Here is a 13,599-nt window from a genome sequence, read left to right as displayed (position 1 = left end):
ATAAAAGACGTAGCAACCTTTTAATGTGACACTTTTTCTACCTGTTCGTGTGTTAGTAGCAACAATAAACTAAAAGCGTGTGAGTCATGAAGTCTCATTTATATTTGTGTGTTACAAAAGTGTTAAAAGGTAGGGATGCACTGGTGCGATACTGGTACAAATGACTGCACTGGATCCTTTAGCATAAACTAACTTTCAATATTACAATAAACGTATTATGTTAAATACTCACGATTCAAACTTTAGCACAAATGTGCCCTTTAAACTTAATTTTGAATGATGATGACCAATCAAATGACGCAGCTTAAAGTTCTTAGTGTGATTGGAAAAAGAAGCCCCAGTATTGCTGGAGTCATGTTGGCTATGTATTTCTTCCTTTAGGGGGGTAGAATCTTTGTTTCAGTTTGAGCATGATGCTTTTTAGATGACTGGGTTAAGCAGAGTGCACAATTCTATGAAAGGGATTCTATTATGCTTTTTGGGGGTTTTGTTTTCCTGAAATGCATTATTTAAGTTTCTGTGCATGTACATGCTCTGCAGAGTCTAGAATACCAAAGTTCCTCCCCCCCCTTGCCTGAAACGCCTCCATAGGCTGGGCATCTTTAATCACTTGAGCAATCACAGAGCCGGCCAGCTAACCAATCAGAGCAGACTGGGCTCTGGTTTCAGACAGAGGGTGAAAAGCTTTGTTGTTTAGTGGGAAGATGACAAATTACTCAATTTTGCAGTTTTAGAAATAAGCCACCCATATTAAAAAGAGATTTTTCTTTATATTCAAAAATCACATACAACAATTAGTCAGTGTCCGAAAAGTTTAATTTTTGAAAAGGTTGCCGACAGCAGCAAAGTTAGAAAAGTTGAACAGTGTCAAAAGTTTTGGTTAATTGGAATAAGATTCCAGTGTGGAGAACGATTAATGCAACAAGTCACTGCAGCATGATTCATTGAATACAAACACTTTGTAAGTCTGGAGCAGATATATTAACATTGGCTGTTTGGCCATTTATATATTAAAAGTGATTTACATGAAATATGCTCCAGGTTTCCCTATCCAAACATTGTAAGGCATGTGTTTTTAAATTAGAGGCAGAAACATAGAGGCTAACAATAGAAACCCTAAAAGTTAAAATGTTAAATATATACAGAATAGCGATGAAAGGACAAATGCCCTGCAGTGATATGATAAAGAGTACCATGTTGCTGTACCTTAGTTGAAGACACCAATCAATTTAGCTCAATAGCTACCACTTTATCTGTTGGCACACAATACAATATAGTGTATATAAATGTAAATATATATATATATATATATATATAACAGAACATGTTCTGATTCTTGAACAGCACCTGGTTTAAATTAATGTTTGACCTGCCATACAAAACAAAAGAGGAATTTGCACTTTCAGTAGCCAATGACATGGGTGGAATTTCACTGACAGGAGACGGGCACCATTTGGTCAGGAAAATTACAATAAGACATGTTTAGTACTAGGTAAACCAAGAACGGCTTAATCATTAGTCAAGTTAGTGTCGATACATTTTTTTTTTTTAGATAACATTTAGAATTTGGCCCCGTTTTAATTGAAATTGATAGGAGTTATGATACTATTACATTTGGCAAACAACTGGAGCAGTTCCTTCCCCCGAACCCATCAGTCCCATGTTGGATCATCCCAAGAGGAGCTGCTGGTCGACCTACAGCGACATCGAGTAGAAATGAAGAGAGCCTTCGCCGGGTAAATTCAGGAATCCGCCACCTTTCCTTCTGCAGTAGACACATAATTGGGAAAACTTAAAACTAATAAGAAGTCAAAACATTCATAGGCCTTTTTCTCTGAAGACATTATATTTCACATTAGGGAAAACAAAGGAGTAAATAATAGAAATTAATCAAGCTTGTATGGTAATAATGTTAATCTGAATCGGGTTGTTTGTATAAGATTCAGGGAACATGGTGAAAGCAATATTCTTATATAAAAAAGTCGTAAAACAGCAAATATGTCTGTTACTTTAAGCCAGGATTAACTTAAATGCATGTCACCAACATGTGTTGTATAAGAACAAAAATGTTCACCGAGTTGTGGACAGTAGCAATGTGTGATTAGACTAATCACTAGCAAGAACCATCAGATGTATAGCACTTTTTTTGCTTGAAAAACAACTTAAAAGGTCCCATGTCATGGCCATTTCTACTGATCATAATTCCATTGTTGAGGTATACTAAAATAGATTTATATAGTGTGCAATTTTCCAAACTCACATTGGTTTATCATACAGCATCTCTGTATAGTATGTGTATTCACTCTCTGTCCTAAACGGCTTGTTGGAGCTCCTGCCCCCCCTCCCTGTGAGCCCAGTGGCCGTCTGCGAGACAGCGAGACACAGCGAAACCCCGCCGAGTGTGTGTGTGAGGAAGTCCACGGATTGGTCCAAACGTAACGGCTCCGCGGACATAACGTAACGACTCCGCGGATTTGGACCAATCTGCAGAGCCGTTACGTTGCATCACTATACCCAAATACATCACAAGACCCAAATACGTCACTATACCCAAGAAGTAAACAATGGAAAGGGAGGCGTGTGGCGCAGTGGATAGAGCCTTGGTGTTGGGATCAGGGGGTCACAGGTTCAAACCCCACTGCAGTCAGCATGTCGTTGTGTCCCTAGGCAAGACACTTCACCCCAAATTGCTCCTGTGGGGATTGTCCACAGTATTGAGTATGTAAGTCGCTTTGGATAAAAGCGTACAAGTAACATGTAATGTAATGTAATGTAAAAGAGAAATCTCCAAGGAGGCGTTCTGGGGCAGCATAGACAGGTCTTTTCTGTGTTAGAGTTTTACTCGCTACAGGGTGTACTTTGAGGGTTTGTGACTCTGCAGACCGTTTACACATGCATAAAAAGCTACATAACACACAAGGGGACAGGTAATAACCGGAAAAGCATGACATGGGACCTTTAAGCAAACAAATGAGAATCAAAGAAGTTGATCACCTTACTGAATAATGAATAGTTTCCGCCTTATATCATTTGATTTAGATTAGAAACTGTACACAAAGGGGAAATGAAATTGGCTTTACAAGCATCCATGTCAATAAATGAAGTACATTAGAGCACAATGAAATAAATAGGGACAGAATCCGTACTGAAATAATAACTAAATTAATCAATTATTAGATTATTGCTTGGTCCAGCTTCAACAAGGTCCAGATTTTCTGTTTTCCTCAATTTATATCATTGTATTTCTTTTATTTATGCTTTATTTAACTATTTTTTTTATTTTTATTCTGTATGTTTGAATATTGATAGTCACAAGCATCCACGTCAATAAATAAAGTACAGTAGAGCCCAATTAAATAAATATGGTTCAGAATCTGAACTGAAATAATAACTCAATTAATCAATTATTAGATTAACTGAAGAATTCTCTGCAACTGTTTTCATAATTGTTTATCTTTTATCATTGTGAAATCTTTCAAGCGAAACAACTTGCTTGGTCCAGCTTGTTTGGATTTTCTGCTTTTTCTCTATTTTATATAATTGTATATTGTTTTTATTTTGAATGCTTTACTCCATAATCTAATAAAAAACATACACAAGACCTTTTCTACAAGTCTTGGTGGCACTTGGGGCTTTACAGCGCCTGCTTGAATTCAGCAGATTCATGTCAGTGTAAACTGTGAAGGTGTAATGAATTTCATCCCTAGTGTACTTATTTGCACAGCTTAACTCCCCAGATGAAGCCTCAGTGTAGGGAAAAGAAGGCCTACCTCAGAACAGAGAGCAGGATTTAGGGGGTCTGAAGGGATTATCACTGGAGGGGACCCCGACCAGGAGGGGGTCTCTGGAGGCATTCTGCAGACAGAAGTTCCTCAGCTCAGCAGCGGCCTGGGACACCTGCAGAGCCAGACATGAGGAAACATAAACATGTACTGTTGTAATGCTCCAGCTGGCCTGCTGTCAAACCTACACCACATAACTGCCACTGTTTTGCATATCATTTGCAAGCAACTTCACAATAAACGGATTGGTGTGTCTATTAAACGACACTTTAACAGAGTTATAACAGTGTTTCCTTCAGATAGCACACATTAAGAGGTTTAACTTTGATAAACGTGTCGACACTTTAAAGTGGTGACGCTTCCACAGACTGACAGCCTCTATAACGCGGAACAAACTGCTCGCTTAACTGTGGCTTCACTAACGTTTAGTTAACTACACAGGAGTTTATGAGTAACTTTAAAGAGCACTTTGTTGAAGACATGGTGTAAGAGTCCACTTTGTGTCATTTCTGCAACAGTTTGTCTCCGCCATTCAGCAGTCTCTCGCCCAGTCTTCCGTGTTTGTGTGTCAGTGTTGAGGGGGTTCGTACCTTGATCCTCCGGATGCTGGCCTCTAACCGGAGCTGCTTCACGGTCCGCTGTGCGATGATTAAGTTGTTGCTGGCGTTGTTGTTGGACATGACGACGGTTGTTGGCGGAGAAAAGTTGAGGGCTACTTTATCTAGACGGCCACCACCGAGCGGAAATTAGCCCCAACTGCTCTAAACCTGACTGGGAAACATCGCTCAGCGACTGCCCCGCCCCCTGTGGGCCAGCGAGACATTCTATTGGAGGTTTGGCCTGTCATTTATACTGATATTACCGCCCCCTGCATACACTAGCCATTATTATGAGTTTCCTAGAAAGCAGAGCTGTGTATACTGTGACCTTCAGCTGCAGGGTAAACAACCACAACACAGTGTTAAATCACCAGCTCATTTACCTAGAAGTTTGATACTATTTATATCAAAACATTAAATGAGGAAACATTTTGTGGTGGGATTCATTTCACACGATTGCACTGTAGTGTTACTCAAATAACCAGAGAAGCAAGCAAGTGAAGGCTAGTTCACTAGGTTAGTCAATACCATACACTTTGGGCACTGGTGGAGGAAGTAATCAGAACCTTTTTAAAAGTAAAAGTATCAGTAACAGAATACAATTCTCTTAATGTAATGGTTCTTCATTTTAAACATTAATAAAGCTTCAAAACATTCTTAAAGTGACAAAATAAAGGTATACATTAAGCAGAAAAATAGATTCAATCACCACACTTTTTTAGTATTAATATGAATCTGTTAATTAACTGAATAACGCCTGTATCTATACTTTGATGTTACAACGTAAATGTCTGTAATGTAAGAGTAATTCTGATTCTGATCCTGACTTATTTGCTTTTTTCAGAGGTTTAAACCTCACCTTACATTTATCATTCATGTTCTTACTCAGTTTGACTGAAATTGTAAATGAACCAAGTTTTTTTTGTCACATAACAGTCAAAGGAATAAGTACAGACATACCGTGTTTACATGTCATTAGAAACTCCACAATTCATCTATAAGGGCCTACAACCCTTTTGAACAAGATAGTGTGTTGTATAGGTTTGTGTGCATGTCAATGCACAATGCAAAGGCTAGAATCCCAAAATTCCCTCCAGAGGGAGTTTCTCCCCCACACCCCCCCCCCCCCCCCCCCCCTGCCTCAAACACCTCCATTGGACCCCTTTGTTAACTTATAAACACAGTAACATCACTATGTAACACTGGCGCTTCTATTGGCTAGCGCTCCAAGACATTATACGTGATAGGCTAGGTGAGGACATCCGAGATTGACCAATCCCAACAGAGTCGGCCAGCTAGCCAATCAGAGCAGACTGGGCTCTGGTTTTAGACAGAGGGTGAAAAGAGGTGCTGCAGCACAGGCAGTTTGAGAAAAATAAAGATCTTTTTGAGCATTAAAGAATGTAAACATGTCACAGTAGAGGCACACAATACAAAAATGAACCTGACATGTAGCATAATATGTCCTCTTTAAATGATATCCATTTGAGGTACATAATACGGAACAACATATTTTATCTTTACCTTCCTTTAGCGTTGCTCTGTATTAATCACATGACATAAGTATGTAACTTCACTCACTGAAGATAATTACTCATATCTGTGTCCGACTTGGTCTCTGGTTGATGTGACTGTTACTATAATAAACATGAGTAGTGGATGAATTGTTATTTTAACCCAATAATGGTTTCAAAGGAAAGTCTGGGGATCATCAAAGTGATTACAGATCCTCCTGACCTGGCAAACTATAACAATTAGAGAAAACTGTTGCTATTACGTTTAGTGAGTTCCATTCTCACATGGTAAAAAGGATTATACATATAAAGCGCTTTATCCAGTCTGTACGGCCCTCAAAACTATTTAACATTTACAAATCATCATTTATACAGAGCAATGTGCCACTCGGGCTGAAGGTAGAGCTAACATTGACACACATTCACACACAATTTAACTTTAAGTTGTTATGTGGATCTTCAGTTCCTATTTATGAAAATGCTTTTCATTTTTCAAATACTTATTTCACACAGGAATATTCATAGTTTTTTCATATTGACAATTTATTTGTTTAATAAGCAGAAACATGCCATATCATGTATATCATTATCCAGATATGAAATGACTCATAACATGATGAAAGATCACCCAGCCCTTTTAATCACCCCTATCAAAAACGGATGACAAAATCATTACAAAGGAAATATAATCAACGATCGATACATTCATTATACATGTAACACCAGTTCTACTAATCTTGTAAAAACATCTTGAAACAAAACAAGGTCACAGTATGTTATCAGCTCACTCGGTTGCCTTTTCCCCTGAAGATATATAAGAGAGAAAGAAAGAAGAAACATGGTTATTAATTCCATACATTTCTTTGTGTTTGAACACAAGCCATGACACTAAGTTGTAAGTCATACTCACAAAGGATTGGTCCAACAGTGATGGTTTCCAGATGCTCAGAGTTGGAAACAGAGCGATAGTTCCTATGTGTGCAGGGCTATGGGTGGTGGGAGAAGTTGGAGAAAATACGATTAAAACCAGAACATGGGGCATTTTTGATGAATTATTGATGAAGTGAAATGAGTGACTTACTGGAACACAGGAGCTGGTTCTCCGATCACACAGGCTGAGGCTGCAGTGAAGGTACAGGTCTCTGTACTCATGCTGCAGCAGGAAGAACAGGGAAGAGAAACGAGCCCGGAGAGAAGCGCCGCTCTCCACCACGGACACCTGTCTGCGGTCAGCAGGACACCTGGGAGACAGCGCCATCATCACACATCACTACATTCAACTTCCTGCCATTTATATTAGACCACATGGAACAGGACTAAGAGCAGTAGTGAAAGAAGTACTCATATCTTAACTAAGCAATAGTACATTTTACATACTCTGTTACAAGTCTAGCATTCAGAATCTTAATTTCTTTAAGTACAAAAGCATTGGCCCCAAACGTACCACAAGTACAAGTGCTCAAAATGCAGAATATCCCTTAAAAATGATATATATTAAATTACTTGACTATAATTGATGCATTTATGTGTCTGTCACATCTGGTTAATATGGAGCTAGTTTTAATTAATTTGCATATGGCTGCTTGAACCCATAATTGTATGTCAATGTTTATTTATTAGTTGTTTTATATTTTGTATTCTCTTATATCTGAATATGTTAGGCAACTAAAGCTGTAAAAAGTACCGTAATAGCTTCCAAAGTGTAATGGAGTAGAAGTATAAAGTAGCATAACATGACAATACTCAGGTAAAGTCCAAGTCCCTAAATTGTATACTCAAGTAATTGAGTGAATGTACTTTAAATTGCAGCCCTGCTGTAAAGGAGTACTAACTTGCTGTGGATGAGAGGGTACTGCTCGGGGTTGTGAGGGTTTGATAAGTGCGTGGCGTAGCAGTCCTCCAGAACAACAGCAAAGCTTGGATCTGTCTCCTCCACCGAGACGCCCACGTACAGCGGGGAGCCGACCGGCAAGGTGACCAGGCCTGCAGGATACTTCTCTGAGAAGCTGGAGTTGTGGAACAGAGACATGGAGGCCTTTGCTCTGGAACCAGAGCCTGTAATAGCACCTTTCAGTCTGTGGAGAAAAACGTGTTTGTTTTTTTGTTATCTCAAACAATTATTTTCACCATTGTGTAAAGACTCTTCAGATCCATCCTTTTTACGTGTATCAAGAATGCTATAATACCATAATGGACACAAGAGCTTCACTATTCTGGTCAAAGTCATTTAACCCTCCTGCATGTTCGTTTCTCCCCCCTTACTTTGGAGTCAAAGAAAAACACTGAAAATGTATTCCAAAATGTACAATTTGTCTATTTGTGGGTGTGTACTATCTGATAGAGGAACATAATCTAGGGTTACCCATTCATTTATTTTTGACAGGGAACATAGGTGTTAGAAAGTTGACTAAACCACTCAAAATGGGTGGTATACAGCAATTTGATTTGTTCAAATGGCAAGTGTGGAGGATATTATAAGGCCTTGAGGCAATCAAATGTAAAACACAATGATTATGATTATATTATGATTGAAGAAAGTAAAGTAAATCAGTCAGATTTGACCCAAACATGACAGGAGGGTTAAAGGCTACTTACTCCAGGAATGGTCTGACAGCCACGTCCATGTTGCTGTGTGTGTCCAGGGGAAACACGCAGGTGAAGGGCACACTCAGAGGATGGACGAAGGAGGAGTTGCTCTTCGGGTAGATGAACAAACTATTGGAGTATATGGCATGTGTGCTGTTGGTCTGAAAGACAAAGGATAATCACGTTTTTGCAGTTCTATGCTTCAGTTGGCTTGAGAGGATGTGCTATTAGCAGCAGCATGACTGGATCAGGTTTACAGCAAAACACATTAACAGCAATTCTTTACCTTCAAAGTGTTTCCACAGACACCGGCTCTGGTCTCCACTTCGTACCACACTACATTATCACGCACTGTGAACTGGGAGCAGTTGAGCGTTGCCAGGTTTCCAGAGAGAGGGTTCAAACCAGAGGATGTAAGGCTGTCCACATCCAACCCAACTTGAAGCGTCTCACGGCCACAAATCAGCTGAGAAGGGTGATTGGGTCCCTCAGTGGAGCTGAAGGTCTCAGGTGTTGTATCAGGTGCATGGGTGAGGGGCTCAGTTATGGGCTCAGGTGTGGTTGGTACAACTTCAGGGGCTGGTCCCTTCACCTCTGTTTCAAAAAAAGAATTTAAATGAATTGGTTTAGACATCGTATTTAAAACCAATAGGATAATAATGTCTTCTTGATAAGTTTAAAACACTTAAAGGAGACATATTATGTTAATGTTAAGGTTCATATTGGGTTTCAGGGTTTCTACTAAAACATGTTAACATGCTTCTATGTTTAAATGTTCCATTATTTTTTCTCATACTGTCTATCTGAATATACTGTAGCTGTGTTCACCCTCTTTCTGAAATGCTCAGTTTTGGCGCCTGTCTCTTTAAACCCCCTTTGTGAAAAAGTCCAGTCTGCTCTGATTGGTTGGCAAGAAACATATGCTGCACCCTTACAAAGGTAGTTTTCAAGCCATAGGTGGACATAGTCAGATGGGGGGGAAGTATAATCTAATCATCCCGCATGTAACATAGGGATGGGTTCCAAATCTGGCATTATGAATCTCATGTTTTCTGACCAGCCCAGATGACTGGATTGTCCTATTTCCTGTGTGTACCCAAACACTGAAAGACGTTTGAAATGGACCACTACCTGCACAGTAAGCAAGGTAGCATGTGGATGGCTTCACGAGTTTGTAGACGTAGAAGTTTCCAGGGCAGAGCTTGACCTGGATGTCTGTGTCATAACTGCAGCAGTCGTCTTCGAAGGCAGCACACACCTTGCGATTTACAATCTCATCTGACTCTGTGGGATGAGCTTTTGTCATCCACATGGGAGCATCAGTTCCACACCTGTGGCTACCTAAACATCTCTCTGGAAGCTGAGCACTTTCTCTGCCCAGATACATGCGATACCAGCCTTTCCATCTGATATCTCGGTCACAGCGTGGGCGGTTAATCACTGTGTTATTAGTTGAACGCCACTCGTCATTCAGTTTGGTGTAGTGATCACAGGGGTCAGCACAGCGAGAGTCATGATCATCGATGCAGTCCATGCCCCTGGGACAATCAGAGCGTCCACAGTGGAACAGGACAGTTTGGGTGGAGGGCTCCAGGCATGCAAAGGACCCCGGGGTGTTTCGGCAGACCTGGCGTGGGGTGCAGGGTGACTCTGAGAGGGAGCACTCGTCAGTGTCCACACAGCCCATGTCTGGTGTCCACTGATAACCTTGGCTACAGCAAGAGGAGTCGCTGCAGAGCTTTGCATCGTAGCAGGTGAGCCCATCGCCTACAAAGCCATCTTGACACACACAAGAGTACGCCTGGCTGGTGAAGGAGTCGCCTCTTTCTCGTGTCTTCAGGCAGTTGGCTTCATCATCACAAGAGTCACAGCTGGAGGCAATTGTCCCTATGAAAAGGATGGTTTGATGAATGCATGATGAAGCTATTACATGCAATTGCAATGCATTTCCTTACTTTCGCAGATTAAGAGTAATCGGTGTCGAGGTATTCTATGATAACACAAAAAGTCTAATCTTTTAGTGATACCTTTAGAATTACATCAGAAGTGTGTGATTGCCATTTTTTATATTTAATGTAGATATCTGTTGTTAATAATATAACCACAATTTGTTTTTATATTTTAGTTAGAGTACAATCACACAGAAAACATGAGTCAAAATGTCCTTACAGAGATAAAAAGATATCAGATGGTTTACCTGAAGTGCTTCCTGAAAGAATCTGCAGAATTAGGGCCAAAATCAAACCCGCTGGCAACCCCATTATGGATCAAAACCACGACGCAAACCTGCTGAAAAAGACAAAAAAGAGAGAACTTTGTTAATACATTACAACCACATTTTAAATGATGCTGATATGCATTAAAAAGTACCAATCTGTCAGCGTTAATACTCACCTTAGAGAGACTGTGTGGGAATTCAGGAGTTGGTGAAGAAGTTGTAGGTGAATTCTCAAAGTGTGAGCATTTATAGGGCTCCTGGAGCATTCAAAGAACCAGATGAAGCAATCACTGTTGAATTACATAAATGGGTCCTTTATTCAAGTGACAGCAAAATAGTTACTTATTGCTCAAAATAACACAAAATTAAGATACAATTCAAACAGAACTGACACACCAATAAAGTCCTGAGTCAATAGATTTTATGGTACCATAATCAATCTCAGGACGGTGTTCAAACATAAAGACAGGTCTTCATAAGTTTGTACATTACAGACCTGAGTGGCCAATCTATAACCACCTTTTGTCAACAGCAGGGACTACATAGGAAAAAGAACATCACGTTTTTTCCTGTGCAGCTTTTAACTCACATTTTTCGTGAACGCTTTTACTCATTTTGATCTAAAAAGATGACACTGGCATCCATTTCTAGAGATGGTAAATGGACCATGAATACGATTATTTTGTCCAAAGAAGAAGAACTGAGACAGTTGTACATGTCATTTGAATCTCAGCACTTGTCATCAGGCATGAATGAAACTGGCTCTGCTCACATAGGCAGATTATGAGATGATGGGCCCCTGGGCACCGACGTGCAAAAGGCCCCACCAGCTCTCCAACAAACTGTAGGAACAAGACACATACACTGAATCAGAAACAAGTTTATTGCCAGTTTACACATACAAGGAATTTGCTTTGGTGTCTGGTGATGCAAACATAAACTATTTAAGAAAAAAGGTTGCAATAGTAGGTCAAAAATATAAAGATAATACAAAGAAGTATTTTTAGGAAACGATTTAGCTTTAAAAAATAATAAAGAAATGTATTTACACCAAATTGAAATTAAAATGTACTAAGAACCTTAAAAGCTAAAAAAATTGAAATACAAAAAACTGTAAGACAATGAATAGGGAGGCGTGTGGCGCAGTGGACTAGTGCGTTGGTGTTTGGATCAGGGGGTCACAGGTTCAAACCCCACTGCAGTCAGCATGTCGTTGTGTCCCTGAGACACTTCACCCCAAATTGCTCCTGTGGGGGATTTCCACAGTATTGAGTATGTAAGTCAACAAGTGACATGTAATGAATAAACAACAAAATATGGCAACCTACAGTGAACTATATTTTAAAGTGGAGGGCTGTGCAGACATGTGTGCAGAAATGTTGTTAAGATAGTTGTTAAGCTTCTCTTTGTGGTTGTTTTGCTGAAATCATTTAGAGTCTCTTTGTGTGTCTTTGCAGCTATTTTGAAATTCTTTGTAGTTGTTTTGGCCTTTTTTTAATCTTCTTGTCGGCCTCTTGTATCTCTTTGTGGTCATTTGAGTCTCTTCCTGGTTAGTACAGGTCTCTTTGAGTGACATGTAGGTGAAGGACTTCACCAATCCATCCATGACAGATCGTCTAATAAGCAACCGTTAGTCCGATGTTGGACCCCATCTAATGTTTCTGCATTATGTATTATCTAGCTTTGAAAAGTTTTTTTTTTAATCAAGCAAGATTCCTTCAAATGAGAGATCTTGCACAGCAGGAACGAGCATGAAGGAAACAGCACAATAGTGATTTACTGTGTCTTTTTATCATATTCCTGTGTCACTTCCTATTAAATGAAATCAGTGTGGCTCGTCCTGTACATGGTGTTCATCATATTTCTAAACGTACTTCCTTTTTAGATAAATAGTTGAAGAGCTTTGTTCAACAAGAGCACTGATAATATTGTACAACACGTAAAGTACCATTTAGCTGCATTGTGCTGAACATCTTACTAAACGTATGCTACAAAGCAATCTAAACACTTCTTTGACGAGTCAAGCCTTACTCAAATACAACTTTCAATAACACAGTCATAAAACTGCTATAAAGCTCATACGGTTTGTGTACTTCTCAGGATGGATTGAGTACATTAGTACAGCTTCACTGATAAGAAGTCCAACACTTCAAAGCAACAGTGAAGAACGGAACATGTGACTGCATTTTCTTTTTTCATAAAAAGTTATGTTTCACTTTTTAATTAAAAAACCTTCTGAGCTCCATGAATGACAAAGGAAAATTGTATTCTAACATTCCTTTACTAGCTTAGCTCCAACGTCATTTGATATAAGTATGTAACTTCTGACTAAAAAGCTCAGCACATTTTTTTGATGAGGATTTTGTGGATTTGATTTTGTGATTCAGACTTGATTTACCATCTGAACACATAACAATGTTACACCATTTTGGTGAGGAATAAAAAGAAATGGACTAAATTGGCATTTTGATCAATGATGGTTCCAGAGAAAAAGTCATGGGATCATCTAAGTCAGGGGTGTCAAACTCAAATATACAGTGGGCCAAAATAAAAAAATGGGTACTAGTCGAGGGCCGGACTGGTTCAATGTTTATTGCAAAACTTATTGAAATGAACTTATTGCACATATTAAACCTGGAACTAACAAAGCTTAAATGATTGCCTATAAAAACAACATTAAACATTAAATAATCAGTTGCATTCATTTCTTATGGCTCTATCTGCAGCTTCTCCGGAGTCATTTCTTATGATTACATTTCTCCACAGGCCAACAACAGCTTCAAAAAAACTATTTCCCTCAAAGAAAAACCAAACATGCCCTGTTGTCGTGAGAGAAAAAGTGCAGAAGGAAACATCCATTGAAAGTCAGTGTGCTGCTCTGTGATGCTAGTTCAAGCCAG

The 13,599-nt window shown here is 39.4% G+C and overlaps 2 protein-coding genes across 4 annotated transcripts; both read right to left on the bottom strand.

Annotated features, from left to right (window-relative positions):
* Positions 1 to 798: 798 nt before the first annotated feature.
* si:ch211-286b5.5 (uncharacterized protein LOC100003596 homolog) lies at positions 799 to 4,585 on the bottom strand. The gene is made up of 3 exons (XM_034120748.1): positions 4,373 to 4,585; positions 3,771 to 3,897; positions 799 to 1,765 (listed from the first exon to the last, which is right to left on the bottom strand). The coding sequence occupies exons 1-2, from the start codon at positions 4,460 to 4,462 to the stop codon at positions 3,772 to 3,774; spliced, it is 216 nt and encodes a 71-aa protein (XP_033976639.1). The 5' UTR covers positions 4,463 to 4,585; the 3' UTR covers positions 799 to 1,765; position 3,771.
* Positions 4,586 to 6,443: 1,858 nt separating this feature from the next.
* On the bottom strand, positions 6,444 to 11,754 carry LOC117474726 (uromodulin). 3 transcript variants are annotated; one of them, XM_034120715.1, is made up of 9 exons: positions 11,472 to 11,754; positions 10,679 to 10,989; positions 9,613 to 10,368; positions 8,768 to 9,075; positions 8,491 to 8,642; positions 7,728 to 7,970; positions 6,977 to 7,136; positions 6,806 to 6,881; positions 6,444 to 6,699 (listed from the first exon to the last, which is right to left on the bottom strand). In XM_034120715.1, the coding sequence occupies exons 2-9, from the start codon at positions 10,740 to 10,742 to the stop codon at positions 6,680 to 6,682; spliced, it is 1,779 nt and encodes a 592-aa protein (XP_033976606.1). In that variant the 5' UTR covers positions 10,743 to 10,989; positions 11,472 to 11,754; the 3' UTR covers positions 6,444 to 6,679. The 3 variants fall into 3 exon arrangements, with proteins under 3 accessions (XP_033976606.1, XP_033976607.1, XP_033976605.1); XM_034120716.1 differs by lacking the exon at positions 11,472 to 11,754 and having other exon boundaries at positions 10,679 to 10,770; positions 10,876 to 11,201; XM_034120714.1 differs by lacking the exon at positions 11,472 to 11,754 and having other exon boundaries at positions 10,679 to 11,201.
* Between the last annotated feature and the right edge of the window lie 1,845 nt (positions 11,755 to 13,599).

Source organism: Trematomus bernacchii, unplaced genomic scaffold, assembly GCF_902827165.1.
Source record: "Trematomus bernacchii unplaced genomic scaffold, fTreBer1.1, whole genome shotgun sequence".
Classification (NCBI taxonomy): Eukaryota; Metazoa; Chordata; class Actinopteri; order Perciformes; family Nototheniidae; genus Trematomus; species Trematomus bernacchii.
This window is presented reverse-complemented; position numbering and strand designations above follow the sequence as displayed.